Source organism: Pinus tabuliformis, chromosome 1_1 (assembly GCF_031772625.1).
Source record: "Pinus tabuliformis cultivar Carrire ecotype Pingquan chromosome 1_1, CPIR1, whole genome shotgun sequence".
Lineage (NCBI taxonomy): Eukaryota > Viridiplantae > Streptophyta > Pinopsida > Pinales > Pinaceae > Pinus > Pinus tabuliformis.
In genome coordinates this window covers 659,468,577-659,495,354 of record NC_142297.1, presented here as the reverse complement: position 1 = coordinate 659,495,354, position 26,778 = coordinate 659,468,577, and the positions used below count along the sequence as shown (strand labels likewise).

General features: G+C 40.1%; 1 protein-coding gene across 1 annotated transcript in view; it reads right to left on the bottom strand.

Moving 5' to 3' along the window:
- Positions 1–26,778, bottom strand: part of LOC149215120 (uncharacterized) — a 219,482-nt gene that overhangs the window by 106,886 nt on the left and 85,818 nt on the right. Inside the window, exon 4 of the mRNA XM_089392531.1 lies at positions 5,151–5,208. Within this exon, the coding sequence (XP_089248657.1) occupies positions 5,151–5,208 (58 nt within the window). The remainder of the gene's footprint in view (positions 1–5,150; positions 5,209–26,778) is intronic.

The window sequence follows — 26,778 nt, the reverse complement described above, 5'->3', positions numbered from 1 at the left end:
CTCAAGAAGTATGAAGGAGAACCTCTCAGGACAAGGTAGGTCAAGGAACAAAGGTATGCTTTAAATACATTGATTTCTTTATATTGAAAGGATTATTCATTTGATAGTTTATTACTAACATTGTTATGTCTAGCTATATTGAATCATAGTGATTCTTGTTTTGGGTGATTCATCTCTTGATAAATCTACCCACCCCACTCATATTCCTAATTGATTTTATAGAACCCTAGACAGGTTCTCTGGAAAACCTAACTTGTTGGGGTTGAATGATAAGGTCTAAAATCCTGAACCTTTGAAGTTTTGGTAATGTTCGCTTTGCTATGTTTCTACATTGAAACCCTAGCTCATTACAGTTTGGTGGAATGTGTGAGAAAGACCCTTAAAATGTCTTAGAAATGATTTCCTTGGTATGTGTGTATTTGTCTGATCAAACCCTAGTCTAATCAAGGTTGTTGTATGTCAAACTCTTATTGATATTGTGTGATGTTGGACTAACACATGATATGAAATGCATTTGCATGATGATAAAATATGGCATTTATAGAAATGTCCTTCTGGTTGAAACCCTAACTTGGTCTAGGTCAGATGTATTAATGTTGTTGGACATATGATATGCTTATGAATGATTATGAATTCCTAGACATGTGTGTTGACCTAGTCATTGATGGTTATAAGTTTTAGGATTTAATGGAAGTCCTTGTATGAGACTCTAGGATGATGATATTTGGAAATCTAGGGTTTTGCAGCTAAACCCTAGTAATAGTTAATTTGTCTAGTATGTGTGATATAACAATCTGAGATCTATTTATTTAATGATTGTTGAGATTGTGAAAATGGAATTCTAGGGTTTTGAAATTAAACCTTAGTAGAAGTAAAATCTCTAATGAATAATTTGAAATTTGTTTAAGATTGTTGAAATCTGAGTTTTGGTTGGGATTGATGGTTGATCGGAAATCTAGGGTCTGCAACTAACCCTAATGGAAGTTGGTCATGTTAATGACTAAGCTGCAATTGACTTTGATTGATTCTTTTGTATGAATTCTAGGATTTGTATAAAACCCTAGTGAGGAGTCTAACATTGGATTATGAAAAGTTGTTAGGTGCTTTGTAGATCTATATTTGTTTGAATTGCTTCTAGGGTTTGTTATATGTTGAAGTAAGGAATGTCATACCTTTGGAAGAAGCATTTAAACAATAGATGGAATCAAATTTGTTATGAAGTAGTCTAGGGTTTATGACAAAGTCCCTAGCAAGATGTTGAAGAGTATATGTCTCTTGTGTATAAATTAAGTCCGGGTATCAGATATGTATAAAGTTGAAATGCTTCCGTGACTCTGATATGGCTAACTTCATGCTTCTATAGTTCTGGTTGTACTTGCTATCTAAGTTGTGTAGGTACACAATCTTCAACTTGGTGAAGATGATCGTTGATATGATAAGCATGATGAGGATAATGATACCTCTGATGAAATGGTTGGAAGCCACAAAAGATTCTCCGATGACGAAAAGAAGAAGTAGAACTCCCTAAGTTAAAAGGGGGTCTGCATGAAATCTCCCCAGGTTAAGAGGGAGCTTGAATGAAAGGAATCTCCCTAGAATAAGAGGATGGTTGAGAATATTCCTTGTATAGGAATGATTAGATCCTCCTTGTTTAAGAGGGAGTGACATATATGATTCTCTTCTTCATGTGTCATGCACTAGAACAGGACTAACAGCCGTAAGTTTTAGTGTAGGCCATGAGTAGGAGAAGGAAATTGGAGAATGCATTTTGAGGTGTTGTTGAAAGAAGAAAAGCAAGATCCAACTAAAGAATATGTTGTTGCATGAGAAGTAGGAAAGAAAAGGTGTATGATTGGGGAATCTTCTATTAGAGATTCAGTTGTTCGTCCTACTATGAATAGTTGAGAAGTAATATCAAGTTGTTTGGAAGACCCCGAAGGTTTGTATTTGATTATGTACATATGAAAGTATATTATTGATTCGGGTTGTGTTTGTACAGGTGAATCTCTCGAAGGTTTGATAGCATGTCGGTTACCAATCAATTTGATTGGGAGAGATTGGTCGTCCTTGATCTGTTGGGTCAAGGGGTGTTGATGCTTTGTGAGTGAAGCATTGCCTGAGAAGACATCTGACTGACAATATGTGTTGATGTTTTGGTCCCGAAGTTGAAAAAGGTGGTGTTGGTTATTGAGCTTTGTTTTGAATACACACCTAGATTTTTGGGTTGATGTTAGCAAGCCTGAGGGTACCTAAAGGGGTTGAAAGCTTGAGTCCATCTTAGTCCCACCTGGATAGATTGCCTTGGTTAGGAATCTAGTCCATGGCATTGCGGTGCCTAAACTTTAGAGTGACTATTTGGATAGATTGCCTTGGTCAAGAATCTAGTCCATGGCTTTGCGGTGCCTAAAAGTTCTTCATGGTTTATATAGTTTGAGATTTTGCATTGTATTTGTACATTATGAATACCTCCCTAGTTAATAGGGAGCGTTGGAAAATGTTACTATGTTCGGTCGTCATTAATGTGCTTGAGTCATCATGTAATGTACTTGTCAAAAGAATAAAGAAAAGATTTTTTATTACTATTATTGTGACTTGTTAAAGCATGGGTTTCATGCTTGGGTCACCTTGTTTTAGGTCAAAGTCCCATTGAGGACTTCTAGGATTTATTCTAAGTCTATAGAGTCATTGTACATTTAAAGAGACCCTTCTTGGGCTTTTGAATCATGTAAAAAGGTTGAGTATTGAGTCAAATATGAATTATGTAACCTCCACACCATGCCGACCTAGAAGAAGATCAACTCGGCCTAAGGACCCTATTCGACCCCACAAGAAACCTATAAAAGCAAGCTCATCGAATTCACTTGGATCATTTCATTCTCTCACACAAGTTCGAAATCTCTTGTAGCTGGGAAAAAGTGTGAAGTTCTCTTGTAGCTAGGAAAGAGTGCGAAGTCTATTGTCGGGAAGTCGAAGTGAATGTGAGTTTGGGGAAGTCTAAGGAGAAAGGAAAAATTGAAATTTTGGTGCCTCTCTCTCTCTGTTTCGTGGTTTGGATTGAGGGATCAAAGTCTCCTAAGTTTCGTTGTTGCTGAAAGCTGCATGTTGTCGAAAGTTGCTGCCTAGTCGAAGTTGCTGGAAGGGGTCAAAGATCTGGGAGGCTGACTTGGTGTGGAGGGAAAGTTTGGTCTTCGTCTAGATTGAAGACTCTCAAAGAATACTATTGAAAGGAAGAATTATCTTGACTAGGTTTTCCCCTCGAGGGGGGGTTTGCCCTGGCATGTGCCTATATCTTGCGTCTCTTGTTTTGTGATCTTCATACACACATAATATGATAATTGCTTGATGATAAGATAATAAAGAACTAAAAGAAGCCAACACCCTCACAAGTAACTATCAAGAAAGGAGAGTCAAACCCTAATATAATTACTTTGATTTGCCAACAGGGACCACCCCCCCTTGGCTTACCCAAGAGAGAGCTTAAAACGAGAGAGTTGAGAATAGGTGACAGCCCCATCTTTTAGTATTGCTACCAACTACATCTTGAGGGGTAAGGGCTTTTTCTCACTAACTTAAGTGTATGTGTCAGGTGACAAAAATAGGATCAAACCATGTGAGTGTAGCATCTAACAAAAAGAAATTCACTTCCCCGCACTTCTAAGTCTGGCCCAATTAATGCATCAATAGCGACTATGCCTCAAATTTATGGTTTTCAAACAGAGGCAATGTAATCAAAAAGAGGTTTGATGGGTCATCTTTAATAAAGATGTATCATGTACAATCAATGAAAAAGCAAAGAATGCAAAATGAATGCTTTTAAATCAAACAACATTGGTTTCAATGTTACTTGTTGTCCTTATTATAAGGAGATGTTCAGGAAGTGATGGTTTTCAACCCCACTTGTAACCCTTGGTGACCACAAAATTGGGGTAATAATACTTAGAGACGTCACCAAGATGAAGAGGAATAAGGAATATCTGAAGCAAACTTAGGTGTGGAGAAAATGCCAAACAATGGTGGATGGGTGGAAATGTATCAGTCACATCAATTGTTTCAGCCAGAAAGATTACACATCCAATATGGAACAAAGCAAAGGAAGGGCAAGTGCTCCATCATCAATTGAATTTATTATCCATGGAATATTTAGGCTCTATCTACTCATATTCGGGCTCCTATGAGAGTTTTTTTCGCTACAGCTGATAAAATACCGTTACTTGGGACGGTGCATATGTAGAAAGCCTTTTCTTTTGTCCTTACTCGTAGTAGTTATTAACTAAGTTATTCTATGGTACAGATAGTCGCACGTAATGACAGATCAAGGCCGTATTATTAAGCGCTTGGGGTAAGGATGGGTTCCGTTCTAATGCTTGGAAATAATATTCCAAAGCCTTCGTATGTTCCCCATTACTTGTATGCACAAGACCTATATTATATAGTATATAACTTCGGCAATGTCAACTCTCTCGATGCTGGTCATTCTTGAGCCAATCATATCAGTCCCTGTTATACAAAAGTTCCTTCTAAATAATGATTTTTTTCTCCATGCACGCTAAACTGGATTTTGTTTTACTTCCTTTTTGAAATACATTTGTATATAACGTGTAATAAAACTGTGTATCAGATATAGTTTGAAAAGAATTCCAAAGCCCCCATAATATAGAAGTGATGGAGCATTAATCCCCGTTGGACCTACAAGACTTGCATGAATCCATTGAATAAAAGTTTATGGGTTAATAACTTTAGGATTTATCCATTAAGGCAAGTAATCAAGGATTGCTTTAACTCTGTCCTTCATACAGAACATATTGAAGAGATGAAAATGGATTATAACACCCATCCTTACGAAATCACAGACAAGTAACAAAATCAGACATGATAAACAAAATTAGCTAATAAAGAAGCACAAATATTTACATTTTCATGAAGTTGTTCAAAGTGAACATACTAACTAGAAAATAAAAAGAAGCAAGTCTTTCATATAAAGAGAAAGGTGGAAATAACCACACACAGAGAACAGACTATATATAATTAGAGTGAGTTATATCACTCTGTAACCATGATTATAGCATCCAACAATAACACAAAGAGTGTCGGAAACAGACAAGATAAAACTGACAGTACAATATAGAATATAGACAGTTTATTTATGGTACCTTCATTTGTTCAGACGAAAAAGGCTGCCTCATTGATTCAGCAGAAAAAGACCGCCTCCTGAAATGTGCATAAGGAATAATGGTTTTTTAGTGACCACAAAACAAATTAGTGTGCATAAAAAATAAACATTAGGACTACCCATGATAACCTATGGTGCCTTCATACATTTACAGAGGTATTCTTTTCTTTTTCTATTCCAAGTAAAGAAATTGGCCTCCCTCTCAGCCCGAAGGCAATTGCTGGTATGTTATACTCGCTTATGAGTGCTTTTCTCAAGCTCAAACCATTACAACAAAAATCATCTAGGCATCAAAGCTCATCATGTCACTAATGGAATTTGAACCTGATTGGATGGTGTTAGTTTTCCTTAAAACCCAGCAACTGATTTATGATTTTCTTAGTATGCAACCAGCAAACAACTAAACTGTCGTTCTGAAAACTGTTAAATGGAGTTAGAAAATGAAGGGTTCTACTAAATTTAGAGATGCACTAAATTGGGCAGACGGTGTCATGTCCCCAATTAAAAGTTTTGACAAAGAAATTCCCAATTTTGCAATTTTGGCAATTAATATATATATTTAGATAAATAAAATTAAGAGAAATAAGTTGCATAGATATTTAATAAATTTTGGAGAAAAGGCAATGGTTGGGATGTAGGGAAAAAAGAAAAATTAAAAGTGAGTTAAGTTGTGGAGATTACCAAGCATGGAAATGGAACCAAGGGAAGAATCAAACCATGGTATCAAATCATACTGTGAAAATATCTAAGGTTAGAGCCTCATTTTGATCATTCTGGTTTTGGCATTTCATTTCTGAATGGAAGGGTTTGTTTAAGCTGTTGAGTTAAGTCAATCAATGCGGCTTAGCACACGGATTTCCAAGCGGAGAATCCCAACTCTCTTTCGGTGAACCTAGAGTGTCACCCTAGTAGAGAAAATTGGAGTTGATTGGATACTTCTTTTCCTACATTTTGTCAGTCATTTCATCTCTGCAACAGATGGGACGAATTTTTCAAGAGTACACAGTAGCAGAAGTAGAGTTGCTTGGAGGAAGAGATTGTCGGGGAAATTTGCCTTGAGAATTTGCCGGAATTTTGCTTGGAGGAGGACGACTTTCCTTGTGGAGTTTCAGAGCCTGAGACTATTGCATTTGTGTGGGCCGAATTATTCTTCCTTAGGGCTTGCGCAGGGATTTTCTGGGTCGTTTTTGCTGAAGCAGTCGCTACAACCTTGTGCCGGGAAATAGCTGATATTTCACTCTATCATTTCAGCGTATCTTTCAATGGATTCTCAATTATTTTTGTGGAGGATTTTGGGTGGAGCAGTTGTAGATTTTCTGGTGGGACGTGTTGTCGCCCAAACTGTATAGGCAAGTGCAACAATGACTCATGACATGGGTTCTCACTCTAATTCTCGCCCTCTCCATTATAGTTGACTCCCTACAGCAAGCTATGGGCGGTAGTCCCTACGAAATGTGAAGATGGAATATTCGTTGGCAATCAACAAATGCAGGAGACCAACTGAATGGCCTAGCAACTTGGTTGAATTAGCAAGTTAAATGATTTGATTTGATTTATTATGAAGACCAATGCCTTAATGGAGTCAACTACTTGCTTAAAACAAATTATTAACAAATCACCAGATGAACAGTTGTGCTTAAGGAGGCTTCACTATCCTAAATGAGATGCAAGTCGTCAACCTAAGTGAGAAAAGTGGACCTATGTCTCTATCAACCAAGCTTAAGCTTGGAAGTAAATTAATTAATGCAAGATACTAATCCTAGTATGTGTTGATTTGGGGTAGCATCAGATGTGCTCTAGCCACGAAATTTGGTGGAGAGGTTGGGGCACATAAGATCTCCAATACCCAGAAAGGGTTTGGGCAGATTCTAAACAGATAAGGAGATATTAAAATAATTAATATTTTTAAAGGAGTCCCTTAGTCTAAACTTAGGGAAAATAAAATATTAAAGTGTATTAATACGAATCTATGTTAGAATGGTCCAAAAGACATGGATCAAGCCAAATCTAATCTTATCCATTGATTAGGGACTTAATCTCGGCCGTTGAGATGTCAACAGAAAAAAGTAGAAGAGGAGGCTTGAGGGGCACTTGGAAAAAAAAAAATGAGGGAGACCAATCAGTTCAATTTCTGGAGCGGGGTTTGCTGAGAAATTGAACCGGTGGTCTGGAGAACAGTCAAGAGGCAGCAAGTACAGAACAGAGAGACGGAAGATCAGCGCAGAAGAGGCAGACGTAGATCTAGAGGAAGCCACGCAGAGGCAACAGAGACTGCGCATAGCCAGAAGGGCCTGCGTCATCCACACAGAGGCTGCAGGAGTGACGCAGAAGCCCAAAGACGTTGCGCAGAGCCTCAGTAGGTTGGCGCAGAGCCTCAGTAGGTTGACGCAGAGGGTTTCAGGTTGACGCAAAGGGTTTAGGCAGTAGCAGAGGTGAGTAGGGCCTAAGCTGGGTTTAGAAAAGTGTTGGAAGTTTGTCTATCTGTGGATAAGCCAGTTTGGCACTCTGTTGTACAAGAAAATTGTTGAATAATAAAATCCTCCCTTGCTGCATCAGTTTTCCCACATTGGGTTTTTCTGGGGACATTAGTCCAAAATAACTGTGTCAATGTGTGCATATGTTTGTTTCTGTATTATGGTGTGATATCTACAGCAGTATTTATTTTAATGTTTGTTGAATTAATTTCATGAATAACTTATGATGAAATAAGTAGGAAAAATAAATCATTTGTTGTAGTGATAGAATTTTCACAGTATGTGTAAGAACCGAGAAACAAATGTACAGAAAACAGTAAGGAATATACCTACAGTTGAAGTACCTACCTGAACTACTGCAGTTGGAAGATGCCTCTGGCTACACTGCTCCAGTTACCGAGAGACCGATTCCACCAAGCCAGACTGAGCAGAACCTGGCTGCTCAATCCAGTAAGCTTCTCAACAGAAGCTGACTGTCCCCCGTGCCCAGAACCTCAGAACGCTCAAGCTCTTCTAATGGTTGATTCCCTTCCTTCCGAGTTCTTCCTCATGGTTTTTCTCCTCCCCCCTGCTCAACCCATGACCTACAGTTTATATCCTCTAGTTTGGCGTTGGCCGCCCTCCCACCTGCAGCCACCGCTCACCCTAATGCCACACCTCCGCCTACGTAGCCCCTCCTGGTCTCGATTTAGGTCATGAATGAAATACACCTTTTGAAACCATATGATATTTATTAATCTTTTAAGATTACATTGTATATTCACGTATCTTTAAACATTATAACATTTATATATATTTTTATCATATTACATTGTTTTATTTATATTTGTTTTAATATAAAGTTTATTTATATTTGTTTTAATATAAACTCTATAAACTTTATACTTGGACCCTTTTTTTATTATTTATTTATATTAATAATTAACCTTTATTATATTAATTTATTAATATAATTTTATCAATAATCTGGAACATATAATATGTATATAGTCCTCTTTTACAAGCTAACCATGCATTACGCAACATTGATGAATGAGTAGAACTTCTATTCCAAGAAATGTCATGGTATTTAGCATTTATTATCAATTTAGTATATAATACTAGTGCGGTGTATGATACACATGCATATGTAGCTATCATATGCATGTACCGTATACCCGCTATTATGCTTGTGTTCTTTGTATTTATAGATGGGTCGTTACATACACTCCCCCTTCAGAAAACTTCGTCCCAAGAGTTTTTATTTTATCTTATTACTTATGATAGTAATAGTACACCTTTCTTAGGTTTGTAAAGAAATTTTTATTTTAATATAAAGAGACTATAAAATTAGTGTTTTAGGTTTATGATTTTAATGGTCATGCCTTGCCCTATCCAGGTTCCCAAGCTATTCTAAAATCATCCTATCCTTCCTAATCTCTTCCGCTCCCATCCTATCCGTCCTCTACTGGAGTATGCCATGGCGTCAGTTTTACTAACCTAACCATTCATAAACTCTAAGGTGACAGCGTCGGTTATACCGACCTGATTCCCAATAGGCTTCCGGCAGTTATCATCGCACGTCTAGGGGAGCGTGATTCGCACAGTCCTCCCATGACTCCAGGGTTCGAACGATAAACGGTGGGCAACACCTCCCCCCCTCCCAGTAGAATTAGGGCTAATACCCTATCATAGAATCACTTTGAGCTTTAATTGTTCTGAAGTTCTGTCATCACGTGGTCATCCCGGTAATTGTTTATTATCTGCAATCATACACTTATCCATGCATTCGTAAAATGTGCATCAGCATATTCAAAATAACTCATGAATTATTCACATATGTCACTATAGTATGACATATTTTACCATAGTCGATGCAGGTCGTTTGACTTTCATTTAAAATGCAATTATTCCCTGATTTCTATTCCATTGATCATATTGACATGTATAAATAAAACGGATTTATAATATCTTAATTTCTATCAGAAGTAAAATCATTTAACTATCTTAAACTTTACTTTGACAACTATAACTTAGTAAGATCAACAACATATATTGTTTTGGTATCCATGTACCAGCAGAAGTTAAACATATATTATGTCACAAAATTTCACGTTTATATATAATCATTCAAAAATGGTTCTGAGTCTCTGATTGCAGTGAAGTAAAAATAGATACTAAACATAGTTTAAAGTTCTTCAAAATTGACATAGATTAGGGTATCTTTGACATATGTCCTTTGTATTTTCCCAAGTAGCTGATCCAGGACTATATTTGTCCCATTGGACCTTAACTTGGTCCACCAGGCGATTCCTGAGCTGTCGAACCCTATGTTCCAGTATACGTAATGGTTCGACCGATATGATTCCCTCGTCCGATACCTGAAGATTCCACTATAGTGGGTTGATGCGCTGCTTGGTCGTTGCTGACTACTGCATGAATTCTATGATTACCTTGATTGTTTGATATTGGTCCCTCTCCAGTCCTATGCAATATATTCGACGAAGCTTCTGGACAATCACTTTGAAAATGCAGTCCCCCACATCCCCAACAATTAAGCTGCGTTGATCCTCTTGAATCAGGACGTGAATTTCTAGAGAACGAGCTTTGTCCTCTCATATTGATTCCTCTCGAATTTCTTCCTCTACTGGCAGTCCCTCGAGATGTCCATGGATTGGTGTTTGATGATTCCGCGGCTATAGTGTTTACTACCATGGGAGCTCTTGTTCCTATATTTCTTGGGGTAAACCTGTTACCGTAATGTGGCCTCGAGCTACCTCCGCTGAAGAAGTTCCGGGGAGTCTTTCCTGGAAATCCTAATTGTAAAGGTTCTACTGGCCCTATATCTTTTTTGATTCCAAGGTGCTCTTTTGCATAACGACCACATTCAACCACCTCAGCTACTGATGATGGTTTCCACGTGCTTACCAAAGCTCTAATGCGAGGATTTAACCCAAATATGAAGCGTTCAGCTTGACGTTCATCAGAATCTAAGTAGTGAATGTATTTTACAAACTCCATAAACATGAAAAAGAAGTCGAGTTTTACCTTCACTGGACTCGTAAAAACATCAAACAACAGTGGATTTGTCAATCATGACGGGGCCAAACCACTCCTTCTCTGGGTTTGTTAAATATACTCAGAGGGATTCATCCGAAGGATGAACTTACAGATCAAGCATATGTTATCCTCCTCAAGCTTGTTAAAAAATAAAGCGGTACTGACGAGTATGGTTGGGGAAATTGGGAAAACAAGTCCACTTGTTAATGGCAGCGAGTCACTCTTGAACACGACACTCTTCCACCTCATCTCTGTGGTTCTTGGGTTGAGTGATCTGCTTGTCTTTCGGTTCATCATACCTTCACAGAGCCTCCATTTCGGTTTTGGGTCAATGCTGCCAACTCCATTTCAGTGTCGTTGGTGTGTTCAAGAGAAGTCATTCAGCTTATGTTCGTTACAATACTCTTAAGCCTTCATTCCATGTTTGCCTTTCCTGATCCAGTTCCATATTAGCATCATTATGTCTCAATCATGATACATGTTTTGTGTCGATGATGGGGGATTCATCAAGGCCCTCCGGCGACGAGTCACAACCTGTCGACATCAGCACATTATCCAGGAAGTTGACTTAGAAACACCCATTGGTACCTTGGTGCTTGCACACATCAATGGCAAGTTTCCTCGCTCTCGGCAACAGGTTTACATCAATGGCAAGTTTCCTTGCTCTCGGCGACAGGTTTACATAATGGCCTTCGACTGAAAGATTTTGTGTGGTGTTCGACATCAGCTCATTTATTCACGCCATACGAATTGTACTTGAGTACCTTGAGAGCCATTAACATCATTGGTGGTTTCTCTCGCGTCTGTTAATGGCTTACATCATTGGCCAGTAATCAGGGGGTGTCTACCGTGTTCGACTTCAGCTCATTGATTCACATGGTTAGACTCGTACATTGGTTGGTCATGTGAACGAGATAGAAGACCCAGGGTTGCAGGAATCCCCCCCCCCCCCCCCGCCGGATCCAAACCCGGAACCGCGGATCGGAGCGAAGCGTCCCGGAATCCACCCTGGAAGCGCGGATCGGATTTGGAGGTGGCGCGGATCCGAAAAAAAAAAACGATTCCTGGCATATTGGGTTGCGCCAGCCCGGAACCGCGGATCGGAGGACGGTTCGGGCACGGGGTGGCGCCACGCTTCCTGCCCGGAACCGCACGCCACCCATACGCCACCCAGGCGCACCCGGACGCAACCCCGCGGCAGCGCATTTTTACTTTTTTTTTTTTTAAATTTGTTTTAAAATGTAACTTAACTAGCATGAGGGGGTGGGTTAGGTGAGTTTAGGGTGAGTCTAGGGTGACTTTAGAAAAGAATAAAGCCCCCATTCTCTTCTCATTTTCTCACTTTGAGTTTATGAGAGTTGGAGAAGAGAAGAGAGGAGAGGAGAAGAGAAGAGAGGAAAGGAGAGGAGAAGAGAGGAGAGCTTGGAGGAGTGAAGAAGGAGGAGCTAGGAGGAGGAGGAGCTAGGAGAAGGAGGAGGAGCTTGGAGCAAGAGCTTGGAGGACTTCATCTACAAGAGCTAAAGAGGTAAGTTCAAACCCCAAACTCCCTTGTTTTTTTGAAAAAAAAATTGTATTTTTCTCCTCCCTCTCCTACTCTTTCCCATTGTTTCTACTTGCTCCTTTATTTACAGGTTGTCCACCACCTATATCCATATTCCAAGATGGTGTTCTTTTGGCTTCTATGTATCATTCCACTCTTGGTTTTAATGATGGCAAGGGTGAGGAATAGAGGGGAAGAGGAAGGGGATGAACTTGGTCCTAATAGTAGTGACCCAATGTATGATGAGGAGGAAGGGTTTGAAGAGGAAGGGGATGAACTTGAAGAGGACACTGAAGCACAAGATGGGAAAGGTACATCAAATCCCTTGTGGACCTATGTGACCAAACTTGAAGGGGGAAAGGGTGGTGGATCTTACAAATGGATGTGCCCTCATGGTTGTCATGGAGGAAAACCATATACGGGTTCATATACCCGTCTGAGGAGGCATCTTTGTGGGGTGCTAGACAGTGATGAAAAAAAGGGTTCCGTGGGGGTAACCATTTGCCCAAACATTTCAAGTGAACAAAGACAAAAATACATCAAAATAGAGATGGCTGCACAACGAAAAAACAAGAAACAAAAAACTCATTCTGAATCAAGTGCAACCTCTAAATTTGGTAGTTGCCCATCTCCTCATGGTACTTTTGCAACCTCTGGAGGTAGAAAAACAATAGGGGATTTCCTTAATGTTACTGGGAGGGATGATGTGGATGGAAAGATAGTCCGTTTTCTTTGTGCTTGCGGTGTACCATTCAATGTGCTTCGCTCTCCCTATTGGCATGACATGGTAAAGGCCATCAATGAAGCCCCAAAAGGATACAAGGCCCCCAACTATGAGAAAGCTAGAACAGTGTTATTAGAAAGAGAAAAAGCTAAGGTTCAAAGAGCTTTGACACGTTTTACACATGAGTGGGTGGATTCTGGGGTATCCATTGTATCAGATGGGTGGACAAATATTAGAAACCAACATTTGATAAATGTTCTTGGTGTTTCTTCTAGTGGTGCAGTATTTATTGCATCTCATGACTCCTCCTCCATCAGTGCAACTGCACCAAACATTGCAGATCTCCTATTGAAATCAATCAAAGATGTTGGTCCGAATAATGTGGTTCAAGTGATCACAGATAATGCAGCAAATTGTAAGTTAGCAGGAAAAATTATTGAGCGTACTCATCCACACATCTTTTGGTCTGGGTGCCTGGTTCACACATTGAACCTTTTGATGCATGATATTGTGAAACACAAAGATTGTGGGTGGATTGCTGAGGTTTACAGGAAAGGGAAGCAGCTCATTAAATTCATCACAGGGCATACAAGGGTAAACTACTTCTATGGCACTTACTCCAAGTTGCAATTGCTTAAAATTGCAAAGACAAGATTTGCTAGTTATTACCTCACCTTTAGGCGGCTAGTGAGGGTGAGACAAGCTTTAACTAATCTGGTGTGTGCTGAAACATGGGATGAAATTAACAATGACACAGATGGTGCTAATGAAGTCAAGGACACTGTTCTTGACAGTTACTTTTGGTCACAGGTTAAATATGTTTTGCAATTCACCAAACCAATTTATTACATGATCAAGTTTGCAGATTCAGATCGACCAGTAATTGGGGAGGTGTATGAGCAAATGGATAGCATGTTGGGGCAGATTAAAGACATTGTTGAGCCTAGAGATACCAACTTGTACAATTATATTCGTGAAGAGGTGGTAAAACGATGGGATATGCTAAATGTTCCATTGCATGCATTAGCATATGTTTTGACACCTAAATACTATCATCCATCATGGCTTTCAAAACCAGCACCTGGGGGGGGAGTCAGGAGAAAACCACACCAAGATAAAGAGGTTCACGAAAAATATATCGCTGCATTGAGTAGATTAATCCCTGATGAGGAGGAGGCTGCATTGGTACGGAGACACGTGAGCAACTATACGAGCAACACTGGTCCATTTTCGAGCATGCATGCAATTCAAGATCGAGAGAATTTTTCTGCTCTTGAGTGGTGGAACATGCATGGAGGGCCTACTCCACTTCTACAGAGTTTGGCATTGCGGGTGCTATCACAGGTGGTAAACACTTCTTCTGCAGAGAGGTGTTGGAGCTCTTATTCTTTCATCCACAGTGTTAAAAGGAACAGGTTGAATTTAGACCGGGCAGAGAGCTTGGTTTATGTTCATTACAACTTGCGATTGTTGTCCCATTACTGTGAAGATGCAAAGTCTAATAAAGACTTGTTGACTTGGGACAAGAATCCAGAGGAGCCCAATTTGGAGGATGGAGTGTTGCGACTAGAGCAATTAGAGGATTCTCTTATCCAGGTATGTCCATTGTGGTATGAATTTTCCAATTTTCCCTTATAAAGAATTCATGTTTTTAATTTTTTTGTTAACTAGTGTTTTTTTTTTGCATGAATTTTTTGAGCGATTCTAGGATGATGACACGGGTGTTGATATGCCACCACCCCCACCCCCATCTGGTCCCTTGGTTTCTACTAGAGGAGGTTCTTCTTCATCAGTTCCAGTGCCACGACTTACACAGGGACCATCTTCTTCATTGCCACCACGTGGAGGCCCGCCATCACGTTCTATTCGTGGTGGAAGGAGGAGAGATTAGTAGATATATTCACAATCTACTTCTTTTTGTCATAGATTACTCATTAGACTTGTAGACTTGTGAATTTGAATTTTGAACCTTTTTGGCTTGGCGGTGACCAAGTGACATATTTTGTAAACATTATTATTTGAATTTTGGACATGACAAATGTTGACAGTTGCTCACTTGCTAGATAAATCATAATATGCTCTATGTTTTATGTTTTATAATATGCTTAAATGTTTTATGTTTTATAATATGCTTCAAAATTTGATGTATGTTTGTAATAGCTAGAATATAGATGATTGTTGTACATACTAGTAACTACAATGGAATCATGGATGCCATATCTATCTTGATTTATGCAAAAATATGCATGTTTTCATGTCTTCTACAATTAATTTGGTATTTGGGATGTTTGTTTTGAGTATAAATGCAAAAAAATATAAAAAAATATATATATATAGCAGACGCTTCCGCGGACGCTTCGCTCCCTAGATTTTTGGAAAATGACGCTTCCGCGCTCCGCGCTTCCGCTTCGCACTTCCGCTTCGCTCCCGCTTCGTGCAACATTGAGAAGACCCCAGATCTAGTTTCTGCCATCCGGGTAATTATTTCAAGATTATACAAGATCACTATATATGATGGCTATGATTATAATGACAATCATCCAGTCATGAGTCCACTATCAGTCATCAGTGGACATGTCTTTTGATCATTATACATGTAATGGTAGCTTATGTGTTGAATATGGGTATGCCTCACTCAGCAAAAAGATGTCATGATGTAAATGTATTGTAACAAAAGATGAAGCTCGTTGGTTGTTCTTGATCCGGACTTATCACAAGGTAAAGCACTTCAGTCATCAGTCATTATCTCTAACTTTGTGCTTTAGGGGGCACTTTGTTATAGCCTTTTTTTGTCCAACCTAATCAATCAGCCTCCTAATAGGATCAATCAACATCCTATCCCCCTTTACAGCATCATTGCACAAAGCCCTATGCATGACTCTCTCATTCCCCAGAGTTTTTTCCCTAAACTGCATAATCTGAGCCAATTTTAGGACCAACGCTCTCTGGCCTCTTGCTAGACTGCGTTCGCCTACAGGTTGTTCCATTGTGGTCTACATTGATCACCCACAGGTTGCTCCCCTTTGCACCTGCGTAGGTTCTAGAAATTCGGGAAAAAGAGAGAGAACCTCGAAGCCTCCATTTCTAGAAGCTTTTAGGATCTATTGTAACCATTTACCTCAGATAAAACTCTTGAATCTCATCCTATCCTACCTTGGAGTTTCCATCCCTTATCCTTAGATCTCATCCTCGCATCAAGAGTGGATCTCAATCCCAAGATTGGTAAAAGGATAAGAAATCCCAATTTACCCACTCCTCTATATATTTACAGCCTCCCATATGCAAAGGGTTGGCTTTTGGAGATTGAATCTACCCTTATGTTGTCGTTGTGAAAGTTAGGTTTTCATGCATTTGGGGTGATTGGAGGTGCAATTTGTGACAAAGGAAGAACAAGTCAACAACTTGGAGGAGCTCTTCTACAAGATCAACAACTATTTGTGGTTGTAACTCACTCCATTTTTATCAATACAAAGAGTTCCATGTTTTCCTATATGTGATGTCGTCATTTCATATATTTCAATACCTTGTTGATTTGTTGAATGAAGTAGGTAGATGATGCTACATAGATCTCATAGTTTCTTGGCTTGTGTTGTCTGGTTGTGCAGGTTCTAATTTTGGTAGTTGGAGCTAGAATTGGAGCATTCAAGCCAAAGGAGCGAAACATACGATAGATTCCAAGTAGGTTTCATCCCTTCATCTACATACTTTAAGGAAAACATTGAGTCCTTTGTCTTTCTAAGGTTTTAGGTTTGCCACCAAACATAGGGGAGATACTTTTGTCTGTAATCATAAATCATGTATAACAACAGGAGTCCACACAGGGTGCTAGGCAGAGTCACATTAGAGGAGGCTTTTAGTTGCCATTTGTCTTTAGATGGTCGGAAGAAGCTAGAGCCCACAGCTGAGAAGGGCACTTTCATGGGATACAGACAGACATCTAAGGCGTATAGGGTGTCTGTCCCAACATTCAGGAAAAAAGTGATCAGCCATGATGTGAAGTTTGAGGAGGTAAGGGCTCTCAGGAAGTCCTTGGAGAGTGAGCAGGGTGTAGCAAAGGAGGAGCAACAGGATCCCAAGCAAGAGACTCAGCCAACCACTCAAACTTCATCACTGCCAATTGTTGGGTAAGCCGAGCAGCATGTAAATAAGGAGAAAGTGTAGGAACAAGAGGAAAGAGCAAAGGGAGTGGAACCTATTAGATTTTGGTAGCATTGGACTAGTGTTCTAGTCTTGATTTATGTCTAAGAGGCTAAGGAACACGAGATCTCCAAAATTTAGAAAACATTTCACAAGATAAGCTTGTGAAACGCCATAGTTAAATTAATTGATCAATAATTAAAAATGCCTAAGTCTAACTTAGGAAAACTGATTAATTAATGGGAATTAATTAAGGATGAACGAGAATGCCCTAGAGACTCATACGGATCGAGTCTAATATGATCTGTCGATGAGGATCTAATCATGGTCGTTGAAGCTCAAATGAGAAATTAAAGAGCAAGTCGATGGGATGGAGATAGACACAATTGTTAGAGCAAGAGCAAGGCAGATCGAGCTACCTAGTGCACAATGATTCAGCGAGGGAAGAGTTCAATCCAGAGGGAAAGCATCGGAGAGAGGGAGCGGCAAAGAGAATTCTAGAGGAGTTTCCTAGAAGTTTTCCATTGTCGGAGAGGCAGGAAAAGGGAGGTTGAAATCATCTGCAGAAAAAGCCATCCAAGCAGTGTGAGTTAGCCAGTCCAGCTGAGCAAGTTGCTAAGAAGGGTTTGTTTCAGTTGTCCGGAACCAAAAAAATCATCCGAAAGACAGAAAAATTTTCCAAAGGTAGGAGGAGGCTAGTCAACCCAGTTTGAGGTTGATTCAGGGGGTCGTACAATTTGCGCAGGCCAAAAGTGCAAGCAGCTAGGAAGCAGTGCGAGTAGGGCCAAAGGTAGGCCGAGTTGTTTGTCAGAGGGAGAATTTTTCTCCTAATTGTGTTGGCCAGATCATTCGTCGAAGGATTGCCAGTTTGGCATCCAAATATTGTACTCAAATTTTTGTTGCTGCATAGTAATAAAATAAACTCTCATCTACTGCACCAGTTTTCCTTCGGGGCTTTTCTGAGGAATTTTCAGTCCCAAACTTATTGTGTCGATTTTTATTGTGTGTGCATTTATTTCTCAGTTCTAGTTTATTTTCCGCAACGTTTTTATGGTGAAGGATGCAATTGTGAATTATTTGTTAATTGTCATAAACAATTAATCTGCTAACATTTAGGAGACTAATATCGAGTAATTACAATAAAGGAATTTTCTCATGGTATCAAAGCATTGAAGATTGGATCAAAGGCTCAAAAGTGAGAGAAGCAAAAATTGTGCAGTTTCAGAGGGATATCTAAGCACAATTTCTCCAAATCTGCGCAGGCCAGCCAGGCAGTGTGAATTACTAGGTAGAAATTGATTTCCAGAGGTAGAGTGCAAGAAAAAAATGATTTTCCCATAGCAGAATTCTAGCAGGCAGTGGATTTGCCGGATAGAGGGTTCTGGTGAGCATATAACATTATTTGTTGAGAAAATCTAGGCGCAAAAGTTTTATAACAAGGGTTTCAGCTACAGATCTGTGCAGGGATAAAAAGAGAAAATCACACAGAAATTATACCCAGGATGTCTCCAACAGATTTCTCTGATTTCTTCAATGTGGCCATAGAGAGATTCAACATTCAGGAGGCCACAGATTTGTCTCCCAGATTGGAAGATGAATTTGCTCAAATAGCTTGCCTCTCCAGCTCAACTTCACAGGGTGTCTGGTATATAGACAGTGGAGCGTCAATTCATATGACAGGAGTTAGAGAATACTTCTCCAGCTATAAGCAGGAGCTAATGGGATTCACGATTCAAATGGGAAATAAGAGTAAATGTACTCCAGTTGGAGTAGGTATCATCGAGATTCAGACGGAGTTTGGAGAAACTACCAATGTTACAGATGTGTTGCATGTGCTCGAGTTGGGTATGAACCTTATTTCAGTATCTCAACTATAGGATAAGGGATATGATGTCCACTTTGTAGGGAAGAAGATGTTCATTAAACACCAAAACTGGAAAAAAATCTGTAACAACAGACTTTATAAGTTGTAGCTCGACTCTCCAAAGGCACTAGTTAGTAGCAGCAACAATGATAGCAGTAGCAGCAGGAGATGGCACAAGAGTATGGGGCATTTACACCATGCAGCACTCAAAGATGCTCAGGGAAACAGTGACAGGTGTTCCAAAATTGAGCACAGAACACAATGATGTGTGCAGGGGGTGCGTACTTGGGAAGTATGCTAAGGCAACGTTCCCAAGAAGTTACAGTAGATCAGACGATGTGTTACAGCTTATACACAAGGATATTTGTGGCCCTATGTCCACTAGATCTCTCAGAGGGTACGAGTACTTCATCACCTTCATTGATGACTATTCCAGGAAAACCTGGATCTATTTCTTGAAGACAAAAGATGAAGTCTTGAGTCGCTTCAAGGAATTCAAGGCTCTAGTAGAGAATGTGATAGGGAAAATGATCAAGGTGCTTCGCTCAAATAATAGAGGAGAGTACACAGACAGTGACTTCACGGGTTTTTGTACGAAGGCATCAAGAGAGAGTGGACAACTCCATATAATCCACAGTGGAATAGACTAGTGGAGCGGAAAACAGGTCTCTAGTTGGGGTAGTTGGGGTTGCAAAGGCTATGTTATATGACCAAGACTTGCCCAAGTTCCTATGGGCAGAGTTAGTGTATATACAAAACAAAGTTCCCATAGTGTGTTGGAGAAGCTAACACCGGAAGAAGTCTTCTCAGGGAAAAATCCAGGAGTTAGTCACTTCATAATCTTTGGTAGTGTAGCTTACTGCCATATACTAGATGAGAAACGCATTAAGTTGGATTAGACTGCAAAGAAGGGGTTCTTCATTGGGTATAGTGAGACCTCCAAGGCATACAGGAATTATATTCCTAGCAGCAGTAAGATTATCTTGAGAAGGGATGTGAAGTTCATGGAGGACAGAGCCTTCAAGAAATCTTGCGAGATGCTAGCAAGTGATTAGAGTGAGCCAGCAGAAGCTCCATTGGTCCAGCAGCAAGGGCAGTCAAAGGGACAATAGCAAGTACAGTCACAAGGATCTAGCACAATTATCAATACTAGCATGACTTCAAGGGAAAGAGATCATGTGAGTTCGCAGTAGAGGCAGAATGAGTTGGTCGATCCTCCCACCACTAGTGGTCGAACTAGTAGGGAAGTTCGTCAGACATTGAGGGATGTAGAGGAGTTCATAGGAGCTCCTAGGACGAACAGGAGAGAACACAGACAGCCAGACAAGTGCCAAGCATTGGTGGCACAGGTTATTGAACCTTCCAGCTATCAAGAGACCACACAGCATCATGTGTGGTAGATGCCATGGTAGAGGAGTATAGCTCTATCATGACAAACAATGTTTGGGAGGTGATGTCGAGGACTATGGATAGGTCAATTGTGGGATCTTGATGGATCTATAAGATCAAGTACACTGCAGATGGTAGTGTGGAGAAGTACAAGGCTAGGTTCATGGCAAAGAGGTATGTGCAAAAGGACGGTATAGACTATGAGGAGACCTTCACCCCAATTTCCAGATATACTTCCATCCACTCTGTGATATCTCTAGCTGCACAAATGGGATGGAAAATTCACCAGATGGACATCAAGAAAACTTTCTTGAATTGGGTGATAAAAGAGGAAGTATCCATCGAACTAGTCGAGACTCATGAGCGGGGCACACGTGTGCACATTGAAGAGAGCACTATGCAGGCTCAAACAGGCTTCCAGGGCATGGTATCATCGGATTAACAGCGACTTGCAGAAGATGGGATTTGTTAAGAGCGACGCAAATCCCAACCTTTACCATCTAATGGTAGAGGGTGAATCGCTCATCCTAGTGTTGTATGTGGATGACCTATTTCTAAATAGGTCATCGGGGCTCATAGAGGACTGCAAGAGGAGCTTGGTAGCAAAGTTTGACATGAAGGATTTTGGACTGATGCATTACTCCTAGGCCTAGAAGTATGGCAGAAGAACGGGGAAATCTTCCTTTACTACAGAGATTCTGAAGAGGATCAGGATGTGAGATTGTAGACCTATGTCCACACCTATGATTATGAACTGGAGGAAGATAGATGCATCAAAGGATGAGGATGTTGACCCAACCTTGTATAGGCAGCTCATCAGTTCCCTCATGTATCTGATCAACACTAGGCCAGATATTTGATTCGCGATCAACACTCTAAGTGAGTTTATGGTGGGACTTAAGAGAGTGCATTGGACAGCAGCAAGGCGCATTTTGTGGTATTTGCGTGGCACTATTGAGTATGGGTTGAGGTATATTGGAGGTGATGGTATCATGTTATCTGGCTACACATGTAGATTGGTCGGAAAATTCAGTGGATCAAAAAAGCACATTAGGGTGTTGCTTCAGCGTTGGATCAAGGGTTGTATCTTGGTGCAGCAGGAAGCAAAAGTCTATGGCACTGAGCTCTACAGAAGCAGAGTACATGGCAGGTAGCATGGCCACGTGTGAAGCTATATGGATTTGAAAGTTGCTAGTAAGTTTGTTGAGTCAGAAGATGCAGGCGACCAGTATCTATTGTGCTAATCAGAGTTGCATCAAGCTCTCTGAAAATCCAGTGTTCCATGATAGGTCGAAACATATAGACATACAATACCACTTCATTAGAGATTGTGTGCAGCGTGGAGCAGTCCAACTACTACATGTTCCCACAGAGCAGCAAGTTGCAGATATACTCACGAAAGCTCTAGGGAGAGAGCTAATTTTGTCTATTTCAGAGAACATATGGGTATAGTGGAGAACCCTTTTCAGTTGCAAGGACAGTAGATCAGTTCTCAGTTGCAATAGTTGAAGCAGCAACTTCAGATCAGATGCAGCGCAGGCAGTGTTGGCAGCAGTGTAGGGAGGCACAGTGCAGTGTCAACAGCAGCATAGATGCAAAGTGATTTAGCTACAGGGTTAGTAGCTGAATCAAAGTATGCGCAGTAGCTTGGTGGACAGTGACAATTTGTTGTAGATGTCAGACACCAGCAGCGTGGTCTAGTTACAGAGGAGAGATGTTTATGAGAGAACACCTTCCTCGCTAAAAGGGAGTGTTAGATTTTGGTAGCATCGAACCGGTGTGCTAGTCTCAATTTGTGTCTAAGAAGCTAAGGAACACAAGATCTCCAAAATACAGAAAAGGTTCTGCGAGATAAGTTTGTGAAACACCTTAATTAAATTAATTGTCAATAATTAAAAAATGTCTAAGTCTAACTTAGGAAAATTGATTAATTAATGGGAATTAATTAAGGATCGTCGAGATGTTATGGAGACTCACATGAATCGAGTCTACGATGATCTTAGCCGTTGATGAAGATCTAATCATGGTCGTTGAAGCTCAAGCGAGAGATTATAAGAGCAATTCAATGGGATGGAGATAGACACAGTTGTGAGAGCAAGAGCAAGGCAAATTGAGCTACCTAGTGCGTAGAGATTCAGCAAGGGAAGAGTTCGAGTTAGAAGGAGAGCATTGCAGAGAGGGAGCAACAGAGAGAATTCCAGAGGAGTTTCCCAACAGTTTTCCAGAGACGAAGAGGTTGGAAAAGGGAGGCCGAAATCTTCTACACAGAAAGTCATCCAAGCAATGTGAGTTAGCAATGTGAGTTATCCAGTCCATCTGAGTAAGTTGTCAGGAAGGGTTTGTTTCAGTTGCTAGGAGCCAAAAATATCATCCAAAAGGCAGAGTGAATTTTTCCAGAGGGAGGAGGCTAGTCAGCCCAGTTTGAGGCCAATTTAGGGGGTCGTATGACTTGCGCAGGCCAGCAATGTAAGGCCAAAGGGAGGACAAGTTGTTTGTCAAAGGGGGAATTTTTCTCCTAATTGTTTTGGCCAGATTATTTGCCAGAGGATTGCTCGTTTGGCATCCAGATATTGTACTCAAATTTTTGCTACTGCATAATAATGAAATAAACCCTCATCTGTTGCACCAGTTTTCCTTTGGGGTTTTTTCGGGGACTTTTCAGTCCAAAACTTATTGTGTCGATTTTTATTTTGTGCATCTATTTCTCAGTTCTAGTTTATTTTCCACAGTGTTTTTATCGTGAAGATTGCAAATGTGAATTATTCATTAATTGTCGTAAATAATACTGCTAACAGTTAGGAGAATAATATCTAGTAATTGCAATCAAGGAATTTTCACAGAACCCACTCAACAAGTGACTCACAATACAGGGAGAGGACGATCCAGGTGGGAAGATCAGTTGATCAGGGAGGCTCAAGAGAGAGTTGGAACCCCTAGCTCGACATTCAAACAGAATAAATAGCCACAGAGATATATAGAGTATGTGACACTTATGACTAAGGTGATAGACACAAGGTCTTCTTACTATAAGGTGGCAACTTCTCAGTAGGTATGGCGAGATGCCATAGTGGAGGAATATTCCTCCATCATGATGACTGATGTCTGGGAGATTGTGCCAAGAAAGGTTGGAAAATCAGTTATGGGATCATGTTGGGTATACAAGATCAAGCACGCAACCAATGGGAGTGTGGAGAAGAGCAAGGATCGATTTGTGGCCAAAGGTTTCTCTCAGGTCGAAGGGATGGACTATAATGAGACGTTTGCACCAATGGCTCGATATTTGTCCATTAGGACCATTTTGGCAGTTGTAATGCAGATGGGATGGAAGATCCACCAAATCGACATGAAGACCATCTTCCTTAACAGAGTTGTTGAGGAAGAGATTTATGTTGAGCAACAAGAAGGGTTTGAGACTTTCAGCAGAGACATGCATGTTTGCAGGTTGAAGAGAGCTCTTTATGGGCTCAAGCAGGCACCAAGGGCATGGTATGCCCGGATAGACAACTACCTTCTTGGATTGGGCTTCACCAAGAGTGAAGTTGACCCTAATTTGTATTATATTGTGGTTGGGGGGTAGCCTCTCATTCTTGTGTTATATGTAGATGATTTGATATTGACAGGAGACGAGGAGCTCATCTGTGGCTGCAAGAGAGATCTTGCAAAAGAGTTTGGGATGAAGAATATAGGGAAAAAGCATTATTTCCTTCGGTTAGAGCTATGTAAGGGTGATGGGGAGATATTCTTGGGGCAAGGCAAGTACACACAAGAGATTCTCAAGAGGTTCCACATGCAGAATTGTCGGCCCGTGACCACGCCTCTAGTCACAAACTAGAGAAAAGTGGATGCTACCAGAGGTGAGCAAGTGGATGCCACTCTTTATAGGCAACTCATAGAGTCATTGAAGAGATTTTCTTTGCTTTGCTTTGCAGTTAACCAATTGAGCCAGTTCATGGTTGAGCTGACGAGAGTGCATTGGGTTGTTGCCAAGCATGTGTTGAGGTATCTCATGGGCACAACAGATTATGGATTATTGTACAAGCAAGTTGATGGAGTGAGGCTTCAAGGATTTACAAATGCAAATTGGGCAAGGAGTTCAGCAAACAAGAAGAGCACTTCAGGTTGTTCCTTCAATGTTGGGTCAACAATTATTTCCTAGTTTAGCAGGAAGTAGAGATTAATGGCATTGAGCTCAGTTGAGGCCTAGTACATGGCTACCAACTTAGCAGCTTGCAAGGCCATATGGATGAGGAAACTACTTGTTGGGTTGCTCAGTCAGAAGTTGGAGCCCACAGTCATAAACTGTGATAATCAGAGTTGCATCAAGCTCTCTGAAAATCATGACCGTGTTGGAAAATGTAACTAGGATCGGTCTTCATTTAATCTATTTGAGACATCTTCTAATGTACCTATCAAAAGAATAAAGAAAATAATTATTATTATTATTATTGTGACTTATTAAAGCATGGGTTTTATGCTTGGGTCAACATGTCTTAGGTGAAAGTCCCCATTGAGGACTTCTAGGATTTATTCTGAGTCAATAGAGTCATTGTACTTTTAAAGAGACCCTTCTTGGGCTTTTGAATCGTGTAAAAAGGTTAAGTATTGAGTCAAATATAATTTATGTATCCTCCACATCAAGTCGGCCTAAGGACCCTAATTCAACCTCACATGGAGCCTATATATACAAACAAGTCGAAGTCATTTGGAACACACTCTCACAAGAAGTTTGATATCTCTTGTAGTTGCGACAAGTGCGAAGTCTTTTGCTGGGAAACCAAAAGAAGTGTGAGTTGGGTGGAGTCTAAGGAGAAGAAGGAAATCGAAATTTTCGTGCCTTTGTTTCTTTGTTTCGGGACCTGGATTGGGAGATCGAAGTCTTCCAAGTTTCACTGTTGTTGGACGTTGTTGCCTAGTCGAAGTTGCTGGAAAAGGATCGAAGATTTGGGAGGCTCACTTCGTGTGGAGGGAAGGTCAGGTCTTTGTCTAGGGTGAAGAGTCTCAAAGAATACTATTGAAAGGAAAAATTTCTTGACTGGGATTTCCCCTCAAGGGGGATTTTGCCCTAGCATAGTGCTTACATCTGGTGTCTATTGTTTATGTGTTGTTGCTTTGGTAATTGCTTGATGAACTAAAAGAAAGAAGATATAAAGAATTGTAATAACAAGAAACATCACAAGTAATTATCAAGAATAAGAAAATCTTTCCGCCTTTCTGATTTTCTAACAGACTGTTCCAAGCACATCAAGATTTGATACCACCATATCAGATATTATGTTCAGAGGGGAAAAGTCAGAGTCCAATACATGCCTATAGGTAGATATCTTGACCAAGGCATTGGCAAGAGGAAAATTTGTCTACTTCAAAGATAAAATGGGTGTAGTACAGAACACCTTCCTCTCTAAGAGGGAGTGTTAGTGGAGTTGAGAAGGAAGAGTTATGCTAAATTTAGAGACGCACTAAATTTGGCAGAGGGACCCACAAGTGAAGCTAAGGTGCAGTTTTACTTTTTCTTATTATTTTAATTAGGAAAAATTTAATTTTCCTATAATCAAAAAGTAAAGTGATCTCAGTCGTTTGTGGATATGGTGGGCCAAATCAACTTTGTAAGGAGAGAAAGGGCACAAACTTAGCTCATTATGCATCAGACAACTTGAGTGTTCATCTCAACAATAGAAGGAAGTTCAACTCAGCATCCAAGTTTTCTAGATTTGCGCACTGGGGCAAAAAGAGAGGCTGAACTGCCTCAACGAATTCTTTTAGCCAACGTACATCTCTTCCAGGGCCATGTTTCGCTACGTGGAGGGGAAAAATTAGCTTGTACGAACCAATATAGTGCAAATGTAGTAGGTCGAGTAGGGAATGAGTGCGCAGACTCAAGAGGCCTTCGTGTTGAGGGACAGAGAATTGAAGGGAGATTTACATCATATTTGTAATTATTATCTAAAGATTTTGCTTAGCAGAATAATAAAACACACAAGTTGGCAGGTTTTGCCGAGTTGGTGTTTCTCAAGTAAATTTTTGATGTATTGTTTTATCATGTGCATGTGTCTTCAAGAATTTTATTTTCCGTTGCTATTGTTTTTTTGTTATAGTACTCAGCATATTTAGTAAAATTGTTTGGAAGACCAATTTTAAGTTTCTTCATCGTAGAATTTTTATTAAATTAGCAGCTAGGTATTAGAGATCCACAAAAACTTAAATCACAAATATGCTGAGTTTTCTAACTTTAGCATGCATAGCAAAAATAAATAAAGTTGAAGACAAATACATTCAACACATTAGACACAGGATATACCCAAGAAACCCCAACTCCGGGGAAAACCTGCAAACTATGTGTGTTTCTTTTATTATCTTCAAGAAAAATTACAAGGTAACACTTCCCTTTTACAACAGAAAAACCTACAGCTCCAAGAAAATTTGAATCAGCCCCAGTGCACTTGT